The following is a 19,172-nucleotide window of genomic DNA, read 5'->3' as shown; positions in this document are numbered from 1 at the left end:
TTCTATTATTCACCATTTTTTGTAACCACCTGTATTTGTTATTTCAATTAATAATTCAAGTCATTTACAACTTTGCCCACAGTGTAAGCTGTGAAGTTTCCTATCTTTTCCAGGCATGTCTGAGCATGCTTAGGCAGGGTGGATACTATGTAACAGGACAGATCTTAGAAAGGCTATAAAAGCATCTCGCACACACCATTCTATGCATTGTGCTTACAGGTACATCAGTTTGTGATCATGTTGAAGCACATGCTCTACGCACATGGCACGCTGCGTGTACTCATTATAATAAAATAATTGTAATTTCAGTAGTACTTGTGATAGCAAAATGTCTCACCAATGTTACAACAGCCGCGATACTTTGTTGTATTTGTGGTGGGTATACACTTAAATCTCAAAGACGGGGCATGACTCTTCTTATTAAGAAAGCCTATGAGCTCTACTTCGGGTGTAAAATTGGCGACAAGGACAAAGCCTGGGCTCCTCACATTTGTTGCACTCCTGCATTCCCATTTAACCTTCTTCCCCACGAATCTTGGCATTGTCAGTGAGGAGCATGGTGGAAGGTTTCACCAGGATATTATAGTCATGGGGAAACAGCATCAGGGCAACTGGAATCGATAAATGCTGGCTGATTATTGTTGAATAGTTAAGCAAGAAGCCTTAAACACTGAGTACAAATGAAAATTATCAGCAAAGCATCTTTACCTTAGTTGAACTATTGCAAAGCATCAGCACTGTTAAACACATTACATTCAATAAAAGTTAATTTTTTGTTTCTCAAAGTTATATTTGTGTTTAGCTTCAAGCAGTCTATCATAAACAAAAAAAAACAATTCCTAGGGAGCAACACTTTTTTAAAAAAATTGCTGTCCGGTGAAACCTACTAACAGAATCAGGGTGAAATAAAAGGCCAAGATAAACTTTTTCCATTCTTTGGGCATTAATTAAGAATTACTACTCGTGTTGGGGATCAGTGTTATGGTGGGGCTGGGGGTAAAGCCATGCATTAAGTCAGTCAGGCTCCTGCCCAACACTCAGAGGAAGTTAAAGCTCAGCTGTGCAATTTTGGAGGCGGCTTGCTGCCAAGAGCAACAGAACAACATCTTGGAGCTCAGCACGATTATCGCCTCCAAACTCATCACCAAGCTTTAGGACCTGGGGCTCTATACCTTCTCCTGCAATAGGGTACTTGACTTCTTCATAGGCCACGATCAGTGAGGAATGGTAAATGTGTTGCCTTTATGGCATTTGTTTAGTTTATAATATTTTCGCTTTAGTAATTCATTTGTTAGCATTTTTTAGTTAAAGTTAGGATTGTTTAAAGTAAATTCATTGTCTGTGATATATCGCGGCATGCGATGACGTCACACCCGGTTTCGCCGCGTCTTGTGGGAAAATACCGGTTTGGAGAAACGGGAAGGAGGGGGCTCACATGTGCAGGATCAGCGCAAGAAAAGTTTTCTTTCTACGCACTAAAAACATCAGTGAAGCAACGCCATAAGTTCATGAGATAATCGATGTGTTGAATTAAAAATGTTAACGCTGATTCTGTTAAAAGTAATGATGGTTGATAAGGTTTATGTTTTCATTAGTTAAAGAGTTGCGGATAGTTTGTGTTGAAGTGTATCTCCAGTCATTTCGATGGTGTAGGTAGATTCCGACTGTATGTTGCACTTTAATGTAATGTAGTTGTTGTAGTTTTACTTTTGCAAGTATTTACGATGTAAATGTGATATCAAGAAGGAAACAAATACTGTATACATTTTGTATTGTTTTATCAACAGTTTTCACCATACGTTAATGTGGAAGAGTGAACAGTAAACGGTTAATCTTACTGCGATCCTGTCTTCATTGACTACGGTTTACCTCGGTGTTTAGTTCAGAGTTCTCTTACACCTGAGCGAGAGCACTACAGTAAACACACATCCTCCTCACTGACAATCAACACAAGGCTGTGTGATTAGTGCCCTGCTCCACTCTCTCTACACAGGACTGGGTGGCCAAGCACAGCTCTAGTACTACCTTCATACTGGCAGACGACACTACTGTTGAGTGAATCACAGGTAGCAACAAGTCAGCTTACTGGAGTGAAATAGGTCACCTGGTTGAAAGGTGCTGCAACAACGACCACTCACTCAATATCAGCAAAACTAAGGAGCTGATTGTAGCTACAGGAAGGGGGAAGAGGAAGAAGGCGGAGGATGCCAGTAGACATACCAGTAGACATTGAGGGATTGGTGATGAAGAGAGTCAGCAGCTTTAAATTTTTGGGTGTTAACATATCAGATGACCTGTCCTGAGCCCAACACATAGATACAGTTGCAAGAAGAGCATACCAGCATCTTCAGGAGGTTAAGGAGGTTTGGCTTTTGAAAGAACGCACTGTTCAAGAGAGATTTAGATAGATATGTGGAAAGGGCAGGGGTATGGAGGGCTGTGATCAATGGGGGTAGGAAGTTTAAATGATTTGGCACAGACTATGTGGTCTAAATGGCCTGTTTCTGTGCTGTACTTTTCTATGACTCAATGACACCAACAAGCTTCTACAGAGATACTGTGGAAAAGCTGGCTGCTTGAAATTTCAATGAACAGAGTAAATTTTATTATCAAAATACATATATGCCACCATTTACAACCCTGAGATTCATTTTCTCATGGACATATTCAATGAATCTATAGAATAATAACCATAAACAAGAGAGAATCTGCAGAACTGGAAATCCAAGCAACACACACAAAATGCTGGAGGAGCTCAGCAGGCTAGGCAGCATCTATGGAAAAAGCACAGTTGATGTTCTGGGGTGAAACCCTCTGGCAGGACTCCTAATAATCACCATAACAGAATCAATGAAAGACCACACTAACTGGGTGATCAACCAACTGTGGAAATACAAAAAGAAGAAATAATAATAATAAATAAATATATAAGCAATGAATCTCAAGAACATAAGGTGAAGAGTCCCAGAAAGCGAGTCCATTGGCTGTGAGAACATCTCAATGATGGGGCAAGTGAAGCTGAGCAAAGTCATCTGCCATGGTTCAAGATCCTGATGTTTGAGGGGTAGTAGCTGTTCCTGAAGCTGTTGGTGTGGGTCCTAAGGCTCCTGTACCTTCTTCCCGATGACTGCAGTGAGGCTCCCTGATGATGGATGCTGCTTTCCTACAATAGTGTGGTGCAGCAATTTGAATGTGCAGGAACATAAGAAACTGCTGACATTCGTGGACTCTGCCCAGTGCATCATGGGAACATGCCTTTCCTTCATTGGTATTATCTACAGGCAGCACTGACTCATAAAGGCAGCATCCATCGTCAAAGATCTCCACCACCCAGGACATATCTTTTCGTAGTTGCTATGGAGGAGGAGGTACAGAAGCCTCAAGACCCACAGTACCAGGTTCAAGAACAATTACTTTCCTTCAACCTTTTGGTTCTTGAACCATCTGACACAGCCATAATCACTATGGTTTGGCAACATTATGACCATTTTGCACTAACATGGACTTTGTTTCTTTTTCATCCTAATTGTGTTAACTTGTAAAATTTGTAATAACTATGTTTAATTTATGTTTTTTTGGTGAATGCTGCTTATATGATGCTATGTGTTTGTGATGCTGCTGTAATTAAGTTCCTTGTTGCTGCTGCACATACAGGAGGGCCATGTGCATATGACAATAAATTTCACTTTGAAGCCTAACTTTGACCTTGAGTAGTAAACATCAGAGAGTTGGTTTCAGTGGGTCTGCTGTTCAGGGAGATTAGTGGACCAGAAAAGAGAACCCAAATTCAACTATTCAAAATGCATTTATTATCAAAGTATGCATGTAGTTTACAACCCCAAGACTCGTCTTCTCACAGACAGTTACAGAACGAAGAAAACCATGGAATCAGTTCAAAGAAAAACATCAAACCCCCAAGGCACAAATATAGAAGAACAAATTGTGCAAATGGCAAAAAAGAAAAATGATGATTGAAAAACACAGAATATAAGACATTAAACCACAAAGTCAACAAAACAGTCCAGAAATGTTCAGTTTCAGCTCAGTGCAGTTCAGTCTAGCACTGTGTTTGTTGACTGCAGGCTTCAGAGCCAATCCACCCCGATCGCAATCGCACAAAATAACAAGAAAAGGAGGAACCAGAAACACATCATAACATGAACTGCCAAGTTCAGTACACAAACTACGTTGATTAAACTTTGCCCAAGACCTAAGACCCCAGCACCATCCTCCAGCAACAACGAGCGAGAGGGAGAGAGAGACTGACCAGCGCGGGCAACTTCCTCCGGGAGCTGAGAGTGTGAGAGAGACTAGTCACTCACATGCAGATGGCACTTAATACCTGCTCATCATCCGGTCTCATCCTCACTGATTTCAATCTTCCTCAACACTTTAATCAATGAGGTCAGCGAGAAATCGAGTCAGTCAAGGGCACACGTTTTGTCTCCAGGCTTCTATGCCTCCAGTCCGCACGCTTCACTCGAAACCTCACTGAACTCACTCGGAGACAGCAAAGCACCAGATCGCTCAATTGGCCAGAAGACACACCATCGAAATGTAAATCACAGGTTCCAGTAGTAGCAGAATCAGATTTGAAAGAAGAAGAATTAAAAGAAATCAAATAAGTGATTTTGTGAACTGTCTGAAGAATGTCACCACTGATCGCGCTGTTTGCTGGCGCAATCTTCTTCCCTTGAGGGTTCTGGAGGTTTCCTCTTTCCACTGGCAACCTCTTCTCTAGCACATTGATTGTTTTGTCAGTTTGGTTATGTATAGTTTTTCATGTATTCTATCATTTTTTTCTTCATTTTCCTGTAAATGCCCATAAGAAAATGAATCTCAGGATGGCATAGGGTAAGACAGATGGACTTTAATAATAAATTTACCTTTACTTTGACTTTTCTCTCTGTGGGCTGGTTCTCCAAATAGAAGCAATTAAAGACAACCCAGAAAATATTTTTTAATCAGAGATTTGTGCCTGTCTGAATAAACTATTACACAGGGCCACAGATAAAAACCAAATGAAGTAAATGAAAGGGCAAAGAATACTTGGAACAATAGAGATTTGGAAATAAGATATAGAGTAAAAGCATTCCAGGGCCGTCCTGGAATGGAGAACCAAAAAATAGTTCTGACATTTTCAGTCCCCATAAATGGAACTTCTCTTTTTGTTTTAATTTTAAAGATTGGTTTTCCACAGCTGCATATCCAGATGGCCGATTACACAATTATGCTTTGACAAATGACCTTTTTTCCAAAAAAGAGAGCTAGTGGAAGATTATAAGAGGAGTGTTTAAAATTTTCCTAAGAACAACTCAAGTTGTAACATACACAAAATGCTTAAAAGAAACTTAAAAGATTACCAATATTGTAAAATTCTCAGATTTTTGGTATTTCCTAATCAGTATGTAGAGTAAGTTTTTCATAAAGCTTTGTAAAATTAATAACATTTGTCAGGGTGATAATTTCTGAGATGCCTCCATAGGTTGGGGTCGACCATGGATGTTGTGTCATAGCTGTCTGGATATGCAAGCCAGGGCAGTACGATATGGGGAGCAAGTTGTTGCCCAGGCAGCAAGCTCATCCTCTCTACACATATGATGAACCCAAAGGAATGTCAGAGACCTATACAGTTTGGCATCAGGGTCGTCGCCGTAGATGCCAGTCGGTGTTGAGCTCAATGTAGGACTGCCTTAGGGACTCCAACTCCAGATCTTTTCCATGGGGTTTACTCCTGAAGCCTTTCCCATGAGTGAGCATAGTTGTAAGGCAGAAAAGGTTTGAAATCAGAGTTTTCCATCTCCTAGATGAGCTGCCAACCATGGCTGACAAACCCCGTCTGCCCAAAGTGACTGATTTTAAGGCCTTTGCACCTCCTCCTGTCAGTAGAAATAATTCTGCTGGGCTTAGTAGCTAAGCCACACTTGAAGACCAGGAGCTGTACTTGGATGTCAGAGGCTAATTGAAGTGCAGGCTATTTGGAGTGTTTAATAGGTAGTGAGAGCTTATCTCCTTTACCACACCCAGCTATAACAAACATAAGGAACCTATGACCATTTAGTTAATGTAAATTACCAAATAAATAATATTGCTGGTGTAAAACTTAGATAAATTCACAAATTATCAAGCAAAAGTTAGAAATGTGTGTAGTTTCTAATCCTCATGTATATTTCCAGCCAAGTTATTTTTTTTTAGCTAAGTATAGTAGGAGGTTATTTTTTTTAATATCCAATCGGTCTTTTGGTATTTGGAGAATCTAATGATACATGCAAATATTTGACTTCTGAATCTCAAATTTTATCTGACATACCAGATACACAATTATTTTAGAAAAATTACAGTGTCACTAAGGCGCTGTCAATGTTGGTACTAACTACTGTCCCAGAGGCAGATTGACAATTGTTGAGGGGAGTAAGCTTGTTTGGGTAGGGCACTTGCTCATGACCTCAAGTGAGTTTTAGATGGAACAAATAATGCTACCTGACTGTTAATAACAACAATAACATCAATTTCTGTAACATAGCAAATAAATGTGGCAAGGTTCTTCACACGAGTGTTACAGTCAAACAAAATTTATACGAAGAAACTTGGGAAATAAAGACTTTTCAAGTACAAAGGATTAACTAGCTTCTGAAAAGGAAGAATCTGATATGTTTAGGAAGGGATTTCAAAATGGTATGGCCTTGATAGTTGAAGGCATAACTGCCAAATGAGAGGAATTAAACTCAGGAATGTTCAAGAAGTCAGAACTGAAGGACTACAGATATCTCAAAGGATTGTAGAACTGGAGGTACAATGAGCCGGGCCATGGAGATTTTTGAAAACAAGAAAAACTGTTTTATTATCAAGTCATTGTTCAGATGGAATTTGATATTGATTAACAAGCAGAGAGATGATTGGTGGATGGCCCCTAGTCAGAGTGAGGAATCCAAAAATTATAGGGAGTATGTAGCGAGGGAAGACAACCAGAAGTGCATTGCAATAGTTGAGTCTAGAAATAACAGACATGACTGATTGGAGACAGAGTTGGATGATCTGCTTCCATCTGGTAGGCGCTTCAGATCCCTCCAGACTAAGACTAATAGGCATTGGAGAAGTTTTTTCCCTACTGCGGTCACTTTGCTGAACAGTTAACTGCCGGTTAACTGTCGGCTAACTATTACTTGGATTGCACTACCTGTATGTATAATCTATATTTTCATTTATATTTATCATTATTATTATTATGAGCAGAGAGACAACATCTGCCGGAAGTAAATTCCTTGTATGTGCATAGGTACTTGGCGATTAAAGTCTGATTCTGATTCTGATTCTGATGATGATAACATGGGAGAAATAACTAGATTTAACAGAGGGACATAAATTTAATAAAATAAACTTCTGACTGGCAATTTGGGTGGTAACATACCCTGGTTCTATTCTCTTGATGTGGCTGCATGGTTTCCATTGAGAGTGACGTCACTGCCTAAGGTACGTGTTGGATCAGCTACAAACATATTTCCCAAATTGTGGTCGAGATAATTAACAGATTTGCAATTGTAGTTTAAGCAGTCACTCTGGGTGGCAACAGGATGTTCTAATTATTAAGATTATTTTGCTCGCCTCCCTATATGACTTAAGTGTATGCACACTGAGTGCTGAATGGGGCCATATTGTGAGAACAATACTGTGCATTCAATGCTGCGGTGAAGATATCTTGCACTTGAACCTGAGGCTAGGACTTAAAGTAGCATCTATTATCTAGAACAGTGACTTTCAAACTTCTTTTTTTTAGGATGCTCATTTTAACCAAATGATTCACTCAAATGAACCAATAATAGCATGGTTCAGTCTGCAGACCATTTGACCGAGCAGAGATGAAGACACAATTTTTTTAAAATCACAACAGTTGGCAATCTCACTAAGATAACTACTGATTTCAAGGAGGATTTCTGTAAGACCATAAGACATAGAAGTAGAATCACACCATTTGGTCTGTTGAATCTGCTCTGCTATTCCATCATGGCTAATTATGATGCCTCCGTATTCCCTTCTCTTCTTCCCTGGCCTTCACAGCTGTCTGTGGCAATGAATTCCACAGATTCACCCCCTTTGGCTAAAGAAATTCCTCCTCATCTCTGTTCTAAATGATATCCCTCTGTTCTGAGGCTGTGCCCTCTGGTCCTAGACTCCCCCACTATAGAAAACCTCTACTCTATCTAGACCTTTTAACATTAGATAGGACTCACGATGCCCCCTCATTCTTCTGAACTCTAGTGAATACAGTCGCAAAGCCATCAAATGCTCCTCATATATTAACCCTTTCATTCTTGGAATCAGTCTTGTGAACCTCCTCTAGACCCTCTTCAATGTCAACTTTTATTCCTTCTTCCCAAAGTGCATGACCATACACACCCCTAAGGTATATTCCATCTGCCACTTTTTTACCCATTTTCCTAATCTGTCCAAGTCCTTCTGCAGCCTCTCTACTCCCTCAACATGATCTGCCCTCCACCCAATTTCATATCATCTGCACACTTGGCCACAAAGCCAGCAAATCCGTCATCCAAATCATTGATATGTAGCGTGAGAAGAAGCAGAACCAGCACTGACTCCTTATGGAACACTACTTAGTCACCAGCAACCAACCAGAAAAGATCCCCTAGATTCCCACTCTTTGCCTCCTACCAATCGCCAATATTCTATCCATGCTAGTATCTTACCTGTAATCCCACGAGCTCTTATCTTGTTCAGCAGCCTCATGTGTGGCACTTTGTCAAAGGCCTCTGAAAATCCAAACAACATCCACTGACTCTCCTTTGTCTATCCTATAACCATATAACAATTTCAGCACGGAAACAGGCCATCTTGGCCCTTCTAGTCCGTGCCAACACTTACACTCACCTAGTCCCACTGGCCCGCACTCAGCCCATAACCCTCCATTCCTTTCCTGTCCATTATTTCTACTATCCTGCCTGTTATTTCCTTAAAGAATTCCAACAGGCTTGTCAGGCAAGATTTTCCCTTAAGGAAACCATGCTGACTTTGGCCTACTTTATCAGGTGCCCTATAATATCCCAAAACCTGGTCCTTAATAATGGACTCTAACACCTTCTCAACCATTGAAATACGGATAATGGGTCTATAATTTCCTTTCTTCTGCCTCTCCTCTCTCCTTTAAGAGTGGAGTGACATTTGCAATTTTCCAATCCTCCAGAACTATTCAGGAATCTAATGAAAGATAATTACTGATGCTTTCATAGTTTCCTCAGCTGCCAATTTCAGAACACTGGGTGTAGTCCATCTGGTCCAGGTGACTTATCTACCATCAGACCTTTCAGTTTCTTAAGCACCTTCTCCTCGTAAGGGCAACTACACTCTCTTCTGCCCCCCCCCCCCCCACCCCTGACACTCCTGCATTTCTGGCATCTTCCACCTTGAAGACCTGTGCAAAATACTCATTAGGTTCATTTGTTATTTCTTTGTCTCCCATTACTACCTCTGCAGTGTCATTTTCCAGTGGTCCGATATCCACTCTCGCTTCTCTTTTACTCTTCATGTATCTGAAAAAAAATGGTATCTTCTTTTATATTATTGGCCAGCTTAGCTTCATATTTAATCTTTTCTCTCCTTATGGCTTTTTTAGTTTCCTTCTGTTGGTTTCCAATCCTCTAACTTCCCATTAATTTTTGTTCTTTTACATGCCCTCGCGTTTGCTTTTATAGAAAACATAGAAAACCTACAGCACAATACAGGCCTTTCGGCCCACAAAGTTGTGCTGAATGTGTCCCTATTTTAGAAATTACTGGTGTTACCCATAGCCCTCTATTTTTCTAAGCTCCATGTACCTATCCAAAAGACCTATCCTATTCTCCTCCACCACCATTGCCAGCAGCCCATTTCACGCACTCACCACTCTCTGTGTAAAAAACTTACCCCTGACATCTCCTCTGTTCCTACTCCCAAGCACCTTAAACCTGTGCCCTCTTGTGGCAGCCACTTCAGCCCTGGGAAAAAGCCTCTGACTACCCACACGATCAATGCCTCTCATCACCTTATACACCTCTATCAGGTCACATCTCATCCTCCATCGTTCCAAGGAGAAAAGGCCGAATTCACTCAACCAGTTTTCATAAGGCATGCTCCCCAATCTAGGCAACATCCTTGTGAATCTCCTCTGCACCCTTTCTATGGTTTCCACGTCCTTCCTGTAGTGAGGCGACCAGAACTGAGCATAGTACTCCAAGTGGGGTCTGACCAGGGTCCTATATAGCTGCAACATTACCTCTCGGCTCTTAAACTCAATCCCACAATTGATGAAGGCCAAAACACCGTATGCCTTCTTAACCACAGAATCAATCTGCACAGCTGCTTTGAGCGTCCTATGGACTCGGACCCCAAGATCCCTTTGATCCTCCATACTGCCAAGAGTTTTACCATTAAAACTATATTCTGTCATCATATTTGACCTACCAAAATGAACCACTTCACACTTATCTGTGTTGAACTTCATCTACCACTTCTCAGCCCAGTTTTGCATCCTATCAATGTTCCACTGTAACCTCCGACAGCCCTCCACACTATCCACAACACCCCCAACATTTGTGTCATCAGCAAACTTACTAACCCATCCCTTCACTTCCTCATCCAGATCATTTATAAAAATCACGAAGAGTAAGGGTCCCAGAACAGATCCCTGAGGCACACCATTGGTCACCGACCTCCATGCAGAATATGACCCGTCTACAACCACTCTTTGTCTTCTGTGGGCAAGCCAGTTCTGGATCCACAAAGCAATGTCCCCTTGGATCCTATGACTCCTTACTTTCTCAATAAGCCTTGCATGGAGTACCTTATCAAATGCCTTGCTGAAATCCATATACACTACATCTACTGCTCTTCCTTCATCAATGTGTTTAGTCACATCCTCAAAAAATTCAATCAGGCTCGTAAGGCACGACCTTCCTTTGACAAAGCCATGCTGACTATTCCTAATCATATTATACCTCTCCAAATTTCATAAATCCTGCCTCTCAAGATCTTCTCCATCAACTTACCAACCACTGAAGTAAGACTCACTGGTCTATAATTTCCTGGGCTATCTCTACTCCCTTTCTTGAGTAAGGGAACAACATCCACAACCCTCCAATCCCCGGGAACCTCTCCCGTCTCCATTGATGATGCAAAGATCATCGCCAGAGGCTCAGCAATCTCCTCCCTCACCTCTCACAGTAGCCTGGGGTACATCTCATCCAGTCCCGGCAACTTATCCTACTTTATGCTTTCCAAATGCTCCAGCATATCCTCTTTCTGAATATCTACATGCTCAAGCTTTTCAGTCCACTACAAATCATTACTACGATCACCAAGATCCTTTTCCATAGTGAATACTGAAGAAGAGTATTCATTAAGTACCTCTGCTATTTCCTCCAGTTCCATACACAATTTACCACTGTCACACTTGATAGGTCCTATTCTTTCACAACTTACCCCCTTGATCTTCACATCCTTGTAGAATGCCTTGGGGTTTTTCCTTAATCCTGCCCGCCAAGGCCTTCTCCTGGCCCGTTCTGGCTCTCCTAATTTTCTTCTTAAGCTCCTTCCTATTAGCATTATATTTTTCTAGATCTCTAACATTACCTAGCTCTCTGAACCTTTCATAAGCTTTTCTTTTCTTCTTGACTTGATTTACTACAGCCATTGTACACCACGGTTCCTGTATCCTACCATAACTTCCCTGTCTCATTGGAACGTACCTATGCAGAACTCCAGACAAATATCCCCTGAATATTTGCCACATTTTTTCCGTACCTTTCCCTGAGGACATCTGTTCCCAGTTTAAGCTTCCAAGTTCCTGCTTGATAGCCTCATAATTCCCCTTACTCCAATTAAATATTTTTCTAACTTGTCTGTTCCTATCTATCTCCAATGTTATTGTAAAGGAGATACAATTATGATCACTATCTCCAAAATGCTCTCCCACTGAGAGATCTGACACCTGACCAGGTTCATTTTCCAATACCAAATCAAGTACAGTCTCTCCTCTTGTAGGCTTATCTACATATTGTGTCAAAAACCTTCCTGAACACTCCTAACAAACTCAACCCCATCTAAACCCCTTGCTGTAGGGAGATGTTAATTGATATTTGGGAAATTAAAATCTCCCACCACGACAACTCTATTATTATTGCACCTTACCTGAATCTGTTTCCCTATCTGTTCCTTGATATCCCTGTTACTATTGGGTGGCCTATAAAAACACCCAGTAGAGTTATTGACCCCTTCCTGTTCCTAACCTCCACTTACAGAGACAATCCCTCCATGATGTCCACCTTTTCTGCAGCCGTGACACTATCTCTGACCAACAGTGCCACGCCTCCACCTCTTTTTCCTCCCGCCCTGTCCTTTCTGAAACATCTAAAACCTGGTACTTGAAGTAACCATTCCTGTCCCTGAGCCATCCAAGTCTCTGTAATGGCCACCATATCATAGATCTAAGTACTGATCCACGCTCTAAGCTCAGTTCACAATACTCCTTGTGTTAAAATAGACACATCTCAAACTGTTGGTCTGAGCACGTCCCTTCTCTATCACCTACCTATCCTCCCTCACACACTATCTCTAAGCTTTCTCTATTTGTGAGCCAACCTCCTCTTCCTCAGTCTCTTCAGTTTGGTTCCCATCCCCCGACAATTCTAGTTTAAACTCTCCCCAGCAGCCTTAGCAAACCTCCCTGCCAGGATATTGGTCCCCCTGGGATTCAAGTGTAACCCATCCTTTGTGTACAGGTCACACCTGCCCCAAAAGAGGTCCCAATGATCCAGAAATCTGAATCCCTGCCCCCGCTCCAATCCCTCAGCTAAGCATTTATCCTCCACCTCATTCTATTCCTATTCTCACTGTCACGTGGCACGTGGTATTACGCTGTACAATTTCTGTAACATTACTCTTTTAAAATAAGCTGCCTCAATAGCACAAGCAACTCTCTTGCAACCACAGGAATCACTCTGCTATGAAGTTTGAAACTGCATGGTTTTCAGATTTGAATGCATTCTACTGAAGACCCCTACAGGATTCCACGTCATCGGTGTGCCACAATGGGGAGCTACACTGGAAAAACTAGTCTTCTTAACTAGACCTATGCTTTCAGCTAAATCAAAAACATTGAATTTGAATAGATTAGAATCACATCAATTTAATGTTGATATTTTCTCTACCGAGGAACATCTGGCCAATTTGAAGTATTCCTGGTGAAACATCTGGTGTGCCCATGAAGATGGGTACATTGGTACAGTACTGAACATACTGGAGTGGTAGTCCAGAGTCTTGGGCCAATGAGTATGAGAATACAGAAATTCTAATTCAGATAAATATTTCTGTCTCTTTAATGTATTAATCATTGAATTTATGAAAAAGTATATATTCTTATGAAGTTGCATTGTCAAAGATCTGTGGAATTCTAACATTCTGTTGCCTATTGGCTGTGTCTTATGTACTGAAGGTGATTTAATGAGTATACTCACCCATTATTATTGTTTCCAATTAACACAGACTGAACACATTCCTCCTTATGATGTGGTACCATCCATGAGGCCAGTTGTGTTGGTGGGCCCTTCATTGAAAGGTTATGAGGTAAGGGATGATGTTAGATTATATTTATCTTAACTTTTGTTTTCTATAACTTTGTGCAGTTGCAATGACATTAGTTTGGTTTTCATGTTTGTCAGCACTGCAGATTACTGTCTTATCGTTTAACATCCCAGGCATACCTGTGAGGAATAGGACTAAAATTGATAGCCACTTAAAAAGGGAAATACAAATATATTTGCAAATAGCTTTCAGCCAAATCATAAATATTGCATTGAATAGATTAGAATCACATTAATTTAACCCGGATTAAGATGGCACTACTGAAGTTGTGAGACAGCTCGCTGGTAGTTCAGATGGCAAGAAGTGCAACTACAAACATTACCAGTAACATCTTTTCTGAAGTAAATTGTGGTCAACTATCACCACAAGCAATGAAGAAGCAAGTGGAGGCAAAGCAGATTCGGAGGATGGGCCATGCGGATTCTTCGTAAAGCCAGGGGGCAATGAGTCCAAGATGGGATTGCAGACAGAGTTCGTATCGCTGTCTCTGTGGGAGTGACCAGTTTGGAGAGAAGTAGATGCAGAAGAGTTTTGATCCCAGTCTGCCTAACTGGGTTGTGAGGTTGGATTGCTCCAAGCGCCAAACTGAGTTGGTGAGATTGAGAATGGCTTCGGGCTGGACAGCCTGAACATGTCACTGTGCTTAGACAATTCAAACACCGGCCCAGATAGACTGGAAAGCCTGAGTGTCAAGTCAAGTCAAGCTTATTGTCATTCAACTATATACATGAATATAATTATATATATATATATTTCTATGTATAACATATATAGAAATGAGACAATGTTTCTCTGAACCAAGGTGTAAAGCACAGTAGTACACATAACACGCATAACTCATTATAACTTATGAAGGTAATGATAAGATCTACAGATGAATCACACATAAATAACAGACTAAAGTGCATTAATATTAAATATTGTAAGGTATGGAACAGATTAACCAGTGACACTTTGAATATAGTGCGGCCAGGAGTTCAGAAGCCTAATGGCCTGGGGAAAGATCTGACTGTTCTTGTTTTTATGAATTGCAGTCTCCTGCCTGATGGTAGAAAGTCAAAGAAGATTCTGGATTGATGGGTGGGATCCTTAATAATAATATGGGCCCTGCATATGTAGCGCTCCTGATAAATGTCCCCAGTAGATGGTAGGGAGACTCCTCTGATCCTCTTACCTGTTCACAATCCTTTGTAGGGACTTCTGGTCCAATGCTTGATTGCTCCCATATCAGATGGAGATGTAGTTTGTTAGGACACTCTTAATCATGCTCCTGTTGAACGCAGTTAAGATGACAGTTGGGGGGAGGGCCTTGCTTGCCTCAGTCTTTCTTAGGAAGTGGAGGCACTGCAGTGCCCTCTTGTTCAGGAGGTGATATTAAGAGCCCAGCTGAGGTCATCCATGATGTGAACTCACAGGAACTTGGTGTACTTAACTCTCTCTACGGATGAGCCCCTTCCTGAAGTCCACAATGATTTCCTTCGTCTTCTCCACATTCAGCCTTAGGTTGTTCTCACACTAATCCACCAGCCGCACTACTTCTTCTCTATTCTCCGTCTCGTCATCATTCTTGATGAAGTCAGGAGCAGAGGTGAGAATCAGGCTAATTCCACTCGCTCTTCTGCGATGTTCATTCTTCTCTGTGGCATCCATCATCTCTGCGAGTTTTGCTGCATTTTTGTCCTCTAAAATGAGGAACCGAGATGGCTAATATCAGTAGGCTTGGGCCTACTCCAGCTGCTCTGGAGAGCAGATCTAAGGACTCAATCTGGTTCAGAGTGCTGTTGTTTGCTTCTATTGTTTGTGTGATGTGTGCTTTTTTAAAATTGGATTCTTCAGTTTTCTTGCTTTGTGGCTACCTGTAAGCAAACAAATCTCAAGGTGTATCATTATACATTCTTTGATAAAAATGCATTTGAATCTTGAATTTAATGTTGATGTTTTCTCTACTGAGGAACATCTAGCCTATTTGACCTACTCATAGCGACTTATTAGGTGTACATTTGCTTCATGCTTAACATACTAGAGAGGCAGTCCAAAATCTAAGGCCAATGAGCTTACTTTGATCATCTTTCCATATTTGTTTCATGTGTTAAACATGGAATTTATCCCAAAAAAATCAATATACAAGTTAAATTAAATAAGTCGTGCAAAACAGCAGTGAGGTAGTGTTCATGGGTTCATTGTCCAATCAGAAATCTGATGGCAGAGGGGAAGATGTTGTTCCTGAATCATTGAACGTGAGCATTCAGGCTTCTGTACCTCTTCCCTGATGGTAGGAATAAGAGGGTACATCCTGGGTGTTTGGGGCTAAATATACAATAGATTACATTTTTAGATTCATTGATTGGGAATAAACTGTTATGGATCGAAATTGACACAGAGATTAATGAGGACACCCACTTTCAGTCTGAGAAGGAAAAATCAGAGTATTGTCTCTACAGTGAGAAATTAAGACTGAGCAGCTTGGTCTCGGAGGATCCATTAGCTGATACTCAGAGAAAGTCTGTGACTCCAGGGAAGCACTCAGACCCAGCTGCTGGGAATGATTTATAATTTGATTGTTGTTCAAAAGGACACAAATGCTTTCAAGTGACCCGAATTTGAATTACAAGCTACAGAAATAATAACTTCCTCCAGGGAGTCGCTGGCTGAAGCACATTTTAGAAAGCTGAGGTAAAATTTCACGTTGAGAGATAAATTATAGATTTTCATTTGAACTGACATTCAATGGGTCTTTGGATCTGGCACAATAACGTTATTTGCTTTTTTTTGTCTGTGATTATTTATGGTTAATGATTACGTCTTTTAAATTGGCTCTAATAAGGGAGAAATGGGAAGCAATTAATTCTGAGGCTTTAATGTTGACAAGTGAGTTTGAAGATTAATATTGTGCAACTCACTAGTGACATTGTTTTTGAAAATGTATTGTCTAATATGGCTGTCTCAGTAAATAGTAAATTTCAGTCAGTGCATGAAGCAAGAGAGGCTTGTATTCGTGTTATGTCTTTTATGACCTTAGGTGATGCCAAGGCATTTCACAGAATACTTTTTCAAGTGTGTTCTTTGTTGTAATATAGGAAACACAGCAGCCATTTTTCCAGAATAAGGTTCCACCATTGGCATTGTAATTAAAGGTTAATTGATCAAACAAGCCTCCTCTGCTCTTCTAAATAGAGTCACAGGCTTTGTGTACCCAGTTTACAAGGTAGATAGGGTAAAGGTTATATGCCTGGTTTGAAATAGGTTACCATGGCTACTGCAATTTTCTGCCTGAACTGCAGCCCAGATTATACACTGGAATCTAAACAAAGGGGTTAATTGTATAATCTGCTAAATGAGAAACAATTAATTGACAATTTACACCTACCAAGGTTAGCTCAATTAACTTTTAATCAGTCCATGAAAACACATGGGAAAATTTAGACACAAAGTTTCTTTTAAGTTTTATTCTTGTATATGCACTGGATAAGTCATGAGAAGAAATGCTGGTTACAGAAAATACATGGCAAAACATTGGAAATTTGAGTGCTAATGAATTAATAGCTGTTTAACAAAAACTGTGAGAGTGAAACAGAACTTTGCTCTGATGACCTTTTGTCTGACTGGGAAAATTACAACTCAATGATATTTTAAATTGAAAAAGAAGAAAGGATGGAGAGAACAAAGGGAATGGGGTAGGGACCTAGAAAGACTGAGGGCACAGAGAGTGTAATGCAGATTGCCAGACTGTGGTGACAGTGATCTATCTAATGGAAATATAGAAAAGAGTAGGAGAAGGGTAAAAATTGTGGAATTGCAATATTCCAAACATTGTGGCTGCTAGAAATCTTAAATGAAAGTGAACATTGGAAACACCCAGTAATCAGTCAGCATGTGTGAGGAGAGAACATCTCCTCTTCTTCAACACATCCTCTAGTATATTCTGCAGAGTCCTTTTCTTAAATGATCATCCTGCCCATCAGATTCTTTTATACTAGTTTAGAGATCCAACACGGTAACAAGCCCATGCCGTCCAATTACACCCATGTGACCAATTAACCAATTACCAGTAATAAAACAGGAAAGGAAACTGGAGCACCAGAGGAAGCCCAAAGCAGTCAAGGGGAGAATGTGTGAACTCCTTACAGACAGCGTTAGACTGTTCGCTATGGGATGATGCCACATCCACTGGATCTGTCCTCTTGTAAACTTTGGCAGGACTTGCTCAACCAGAGCCAGTTTAGTGATGCAGATCTAACCCTGATGACCAGGACCTGGCCCACACATTTCATATGCAATAGAAAAGTCGTGAAAAGAAATGCTGGTTACAGAAAATACATAGCAATACATTGGAAATTTGAGTGCTAATGAATTAATAGCTGTTTATCAAAAACAGAAAATATATAGTAGGGCAGGCAGCAGCTGTGAGAGTGAATGAATTAAGTTAATGAATTGAGATGGTGTGGGTCAGCTGTCAAATCCTTAAGTGTTTCTGAAAATTACTTTCCTTATAATGCAATTTATGAAGTAATGTTTTAAGTTAGGAGGGCGGAGCAGTGTAATAGAAAATTTACAGTCTGGTCATTACAATGTCACAGGGAATGATTCCAATCCACTGCTTTGAGCTTTCACCATTGCAGTGACTGAATAAATATGAAGGTTTTGGTAATCAGAAGTATAACATCAAGTTACAATACATCAAAGTGACTTTTCACAACATTTTCTCTCATGAATGTAATCCCCATCTCCCAAAATCATTGGTTCTTAATAAAGTGGTGGCCTATTGACAATGGTCGCTAGTTTTTATGAGAAGTAGGCCTTAATTATCTTTAAGAATATCAGTGGGTTGGAGTTTATGTCATATCAGAGCCAATCTCATCAGCTTTGGTCTCCATATGCTGCATCTATAGTGTGGGTTATTCAGATTCTGATTCACGTCTGCATCGAAACAGACAGTGAAATAGTTATTGAAATTTAATGAGAAATGAGGTATCTGGCTGAATTTTCCCTAGCTTACCCAAATATGTGGTGGGTAGTTTTGATGCTGAGCAAAAATATAAAGGGAAAAATTTAATCAGCTTCCCACCCATTCTAAATTATGTAAAGGTGATGTTTTGCATTTTCTGCCTTGTAACTCCATTGGGATTTGACATAAAGCGCAACCTCTATGAAGATAGAGGTTGTAATTCTCTCTAAGGGTCCTGAAGAAGGGTCTCAGCCCAAAATATCATCTGTTTATTTATTTCCATAGATGCTGCCTGACCTGCTGAGTTCCTCCAGCATTTTGTGTGTGTTGCTCCATAAAACTATGCATGCAGTTCTAAAGATACACCCATATTGCTCATCTTTTTTTCATTTTACCCACCTGTATATGACCTGTAGTTCATAAGAACGGAATGAAACATACAAAATAGGACATATCAGGCCATATACAGCGGTGGTGATTCCCTAGTTAGGATGTCCAGAACGTGGAGGCATTGCCATTAAGTACAGTATATAGTTGGCCTTTCGAGACTGAGTTAGACGGAATTTATTTGCCAAGGCAGTTATGGAGGTTCAGTTGC

The 19,172-nt window shown here is 40.5% G+C and overlaps 1 protein-coding gene across 4 annotated transcripts in view; it reads left to right on the top strand.

Annotated features, from left to right (window-relative positions):
• cacnb4a (calcium channel, voltage-dependent, beta 4a subunit) overlaps positions 1 to 19,172 on the top strand; it is a 441,145-nt gene that overhangs the window by 370,782 nt on the left and 51,191 nt on the right. For all 4 annotated transcript variants that reach the window (XM_073026725.1, XM_073026733.1, XM_073026742.1 and 1 more), the window contains one exon: positions 13,531 to 13,611. In XM_073026725.1, the coding sequence (XP_072882826.1) occupies positions 13,531 to 13,611 (81 nt within the window). The remainder of the gene's footprint in view (positions 1 to 13,530; positions 13,612 to 19,172) is intronic.

This window comes from Hemitrygon akajei, chromosome 2 (genome assembly GCF_048418815.1).
Source record: "Hemitrygon akajei chromosome 2, sHemAka1.3, whole genome shotgun sequence".
In the NCBI taxonomy this organism is placed as follows: Eukaryota; Metazoa; Chordata; class Chondrichthyes; order Myliobatiformes; family Dasyatidae; genus Hemitrygon; species Hemitrygon akajei.
The sequence above is the reverse complement of the archived record's forward strand: the minus strand, read 5'-3'. Positions and strand labels throughout refer to the sequence as shown.